This window comes from Anneissia japonica, unplaced genomic scaffold, assembly GCF_011630105.1.
Source record: "Anneissia japonica isolate Jap-2015-1 unplaced genomic scaffold, ASM1163010v1 scaffold4988_len2956909_cov206, whole genome shotgun sequence".
NCBI lineage: Eukaryota > Metazoa > Echinodermata > Crinoidea > Comatulida > Comatulidae > Anneissia > Anneissia japonica.
In genome coordinates, this window is record NW_022696345.1 from 1,486,444 (window position 1) to 1,491,473 (window position 5,030).

The 5,030-nt window shown below is 34.1% G+C and overlaps 1 protein-coding gene across 2 annotated transcripts in view; it reads right to left on the reverse strand.

Annotated features, from left to right (window-relative positions):
* Positions 1-177: 177 nt before the first annotated feature.
* LOC117101837 (glutamate receptor 2-like) overlaps positions 178-5,030 on the reverse strand; it is a 17,185-nt gene continuing 12,332 nt past the window's right edge. Inside the window, exons 15-16 of one of the 2 annotated variants that reach the window (XM_033241940.1) lie at positions 1,783-4,623; positions 178-1,094 (exon numbers count right to left, since the gene is read on the reverse strand). In XM_033241940.1, coding sequence (XP_033097831.1) covers positions 4,516-4,623 — 108 coding nt within the window. In that variant the 3' untranslated portion in view covers positions 178-1,094; positions 1,783-4,515. Of the gene's footprint in view, positions 1,095-1,694; positions 4,624-5,030 lie in introns of both variants that reach the window. The other variant, XM_033241941.1, reaches the window with a different exon arrangement.

Here is a 5,030-nt window from a genome sequence, read left to right on the forward strand (position 1 = left end):
CCCCATTGCTAACTCTTAGATCCGCCACTGATCTATGAATTTCCCCCACCTCAATAAACAATAGTAGTAGCAGCAGCGCAGTAGGTCTAGTAGTAGTAGTGCCCATGATGTCGTTCTTGACTTGCTGATGCTGGCATTAGCGTTAATTACAGTATTTTAAAAAGACGATAACACATAGCAAATTTATGCTCGCTTTTAATCTAAGATAGAATACAATTCTACAACGATATAATTCAATCATTTACTATAATCACTGAAACATTTTGTAAAGGAACTTCGGTCCTTAATAAAATTCCCCTCTACATAACGGGATGATAGTGAATTCTGCATGCGTACTTCGGAATTTACTATGCTTAGCTGGGGACGAAATCGTCACAACACTGATATCAGTAAGTTTATATTATTTACCAGACATCAAACTCATAAATTAAAAACAGATACAATGGAAAGGGACAATCATGATTAACCGAAAATGAAATACAATTAAAAAACGATTCAATTCAATTAATTGTTAAAATCACTATCTTGAAAGTATTACTACAATGATTTCAGCCCTGTGAATTGTCGTCTGAACCACAATGAGGCATTATTTTGTTTCTGATTTCGGAGAATATTTAAAATATAACTACATAAATTGGTCGAATCCTTGCTTTTATTCTCAATATTCTGTTCTTCTAGTATAATTAGCCTATATAGGCCTATTGTTGCTAGTGTAAAATGTGTCCATACGCATATGCTGCAAATGATTATAATTAATTGAAATCCATGTGTTTTATATTCACGTTCCTCTTGCTTGCGTGATCAGAAACAGCTTCAGACACGTTTGCGTCTCTTCCTACGGCAAGTGTGGTTTTACTCCCCTGCCCACACGCATATCCAGCAGCTTGATCCACGTGTCCCATTGTGATCTTCCCCGAAGACTTGGCTTCCACAATCTCTCTGGGTCTGCCAGGCGTGTCCACTACGAAATCTGCCTTTCCTTTATTCATTGCAACTTCTGAACGGATAGTAGAATTCGGATTGGACTGTGCCAAGTTCTGGTTGACCATCCCAGCAAATGATGAGCCGTGATTTTTTGACATCTTTCGGTATTTCTATAAAAAAAAATGTTACTTGACTGCTATCATGAAGACAGTTGAAATTTTTAATTTATAATTCTACAGGTACTTATTATTTCATATCATCAACACTATTATCATCATTATAATAATATAATAAAATTAATAATCACCATTATTTGATTTCTTTAATATTATTGGTAGAACTATATATATATATATATATATAATTATATATATAGTATATGTAACTAATATGCGTAATTATATATATATACCGGTATATATATAAAACTGCTATAGGCCTACTGCATAACAATACTCATGCAAAATACCTTTGACTTTAGAAAAACTACATATATTATATCTTATCTTTTATATGTGTAGGCCTGTATATATTATCAAATAATAATACAATTTATTAGCTAATACTGAAACACACTGAAAGTTGATAGGCTATGCCCTATTGGCCTATGCGACCTTTACAACATTGTTTCTTTCTTCGAGCACTCTTTCTACTTTTGATAGATTATTGATATATACCTTCAGTGCTAATATACATACATACATATCTGTCTCTTATACACATCTAGATGTGTATAAGAGACATTGGAAAGATCTCACCCGCAGACTCACCAAAGCAGCTCAGGTGGAGACGTTAGAAGACAGCTCGGCGTAGAGGCAATATGTCATTAATTTATGATGATAAATAATATAAACTTACATTGCTTGGGTTGAAGTATATATATTTTCGTTATACTCGGATGTGAATCAGCTAACACAATTTAGTTCTCTATATAATTTGAGTTCGTTCTTCCACCGCACCAATAAGCGCACTGCCTCTATCTGACTATGCACGTCTCATTTATATTGACTTTAATACTAAATAGGTATGCTTAGTTAATATTTAATGTGTGTCTGGAATTTCCAAAACTACACTGTTATAATATTAGCGAATTGATAAGTACACTTTAATTAATTAATATAAATAGATTCTGTTATCGAGTTTTTAAATTTTCAAACAATATTAGGAATGGGCTCTCAAAACAAAATTAATGAGTAATATGTTATACATTTTGGAAAATCCCACAATCGATATTAGGAAGCTTTCGATTGCACGACGACGATGACGTACATTGTATGAATTGTTATGAACAGTGAATGGGTCCAAATTTTAAAAATGGGTCTAAATTATGCAATTTTATGCATAAAATGAGTCCACTTTATGATAATGGGTCCAGATTTCTCATATTTAGCCTAAAATGGTTAAAAATTTATGAAAATGGGTCCAGATTTTTCATATTTTTGCATAAAATGGGTCAACCTTTAAGAAAATGGTCCACATTATTTGAATTTACTCGTAAAGTGAGTCCACCCCGATATTGTCCCGCACTGTTTGAAAATCTTGGCTACGGCATTGAAGGGTGGTATTTTGACATAGTTAATTCACCATCCACTTTGTATCATGTCTGGTATTATAAAAGTTCGATCACTGAGATATACACCAATATAGTAGACCAATAGATTTGATCGTGACGGTGGTATAGACAAATTATATACCTTGGTGCCCATTGTAGAGATATATTAACATAAAAATTTCTACGTGGGTGGATTTGCCTTTTTCAAAATGCTACCCTCATTCCAGAAAGGAGTGAATAATGTTATTCACAATTTTCCTTATAATCAATAACCCAAAATATAAATTTTCTACCAGTAAATAAATGTGAGTTGTGTGGGGCTGTCGAAATCATACATACGTCAATCTAAAACATATAGACTACCGGTATCTGGTCAATTTTGGAAATTCCCACTATCGGTGCTAACAAACACATATTGTTATGTCAACAGCGCAATTGGTATTTATACTTTAAATAGTGGCACTTTGATATGTAGTGAACTCGATTTGTTGTATACTTTATGTTTGGCATTAGGTCCAAACACTGAGAATGCAAAAATAGATATAATATACTTGATAGTGGCTGCATATGAAGATTAAATACCTTGGCGAAACCCGTAGTATAAAATAGATAACGTAATTATGATCGCCATTGAATGATATTTGAATAGAGGTAGGCCTATAATAAAATCGACTACGGTGTAATTATTTAGAATTATATCAATACTAATTTTGAATTTATAATGTAGATTGGAAGATAAAATATATTTAAATCAATTACAACTCTCTAAAACACTGTAGGCCTATGCTTTTAAAACTTAATATTTCCTTTGTTTTAATAGGTCACAACACCAAGCGAGGCCTATAAACTAATAGTGTTTCTATGTAAAACACTAATATGTAGGCCTATCGTATAATGTTATATTTTATACTCGTATCAAATATATCCCTTCTCAACGAAAAAAATATTTTCAGCTGTGTGAAAAGCTCCTCGAGCAGCACTTACAGTATTCCAGTACCAAATAATTTATATGACATACATGATTTATTGGTTAGGATTACTAATTTTGTGAAAAATGGTTGTGTAATAGAGTTACTCGATTATACTATCATTATACGAAACAAAAGCTCGTTGAATATGTACAATCAATTAGGCACCGCATCTCTAAACGCTTTGAGCGCAACTGCACAATTGTTTATTTTCATTTTTTCGAAGTACATAAAGCAAATGTCATAATGAAATACTTCAAGTGTCGCGTACGTTCAACATAGTAGGCTTTATTAATTTTTCGTCTATCTTATATCATTCAACTATTTTCCTCGATATGTTCCATCTCGCCGCCTTCGTTCTTCTGACAAATCATTGCTACCTGTTCCTTGTTTCCGTAATGACTTACGGTGGTCGTACTTTTTCTTGTGCTGCATCTTCTCTTTGGAACGAACTCCCATATTCGTTAAAGACACTTCCACTCTTGATTCTTTTAAAATAAACCTTAGGACTTATTTGTAAACCAAACTTCAGGGTACAATGCGCCTTTGATCATTTTTTGGAATTGGCGCAATATAAATGTTTGATTGATTGATTGATCTAAAAATAGAATTTTAATTAGTGGAGCAAGAAGTGGATTTTATAAGCATTAGGTAGCACACGGTCTTAAATGCTAAAAATAGAATAATAGTGATGTGATAGAGACTCGAAAAAAAAGTAAGGAAGAGATCTCTCAAACAAAAATGAGGATATCGAATCTATTCTACATGGATCTTCAAACCAACAAATATTAACATGATTCTCTCAGTACATTAATTGAGTTTCTGTGTCATTGTCGAACAAATTAATTTATTTTGTCGACCATGCACTAAAATTAATCGAGACAAAATCTATCAATCCATTATCAATCACCATTTTCAGAAACTTTGCCATTTGCTATCTGAGAACCCCACTTTTATCGCAAGTCAAATATTGTTTCAACAGGGAATTTCACTGTTCCCTGGTTTCAATAGTTAATGCTGCCACCAAAAAATCGCCATGTGCGATTATCCAATCATATTTCCGGAGTGTGGTCACATGACTGTATCACTATGATGGTGTGGCGAGCAGCGGCTAAACATCTGTTGTACAGTTCTGCTAAATCGTATCTGTAATGCTTCATATGTTGAGATATACTGCATCTAAATTGAGAAAAGCAAAGTTACACTTGACCAATTACCAAGTATTCAATCAATAAGTATATACCTTATAAAATATGATATTCACATAGGCCTATATTAATATATATCATGTACTTCACATAGGCGCGCGTAATGGCCGAGTGGTTAGCAGGAGCACCGCAAGCTACAGCCATAATATCATTCTGCGCTGGTTCAATCAAACGGCACGCGCGGCTATGGTTCTGGTGGTAAAACAAGCCTTCTCGGATAAGGACTATAAACCGTAGGCCCAGTGTATACAATGGCTCGTGTGCATTGTAAAAAACCCAGTACATCATTCGAGAGTAGTAGGGGGATACCCCGGTGTACTGGGACAGACAGCTCCTGTGGTGGACGATGAGAGTTGCTGGTACCGGGTTACCGGGTAG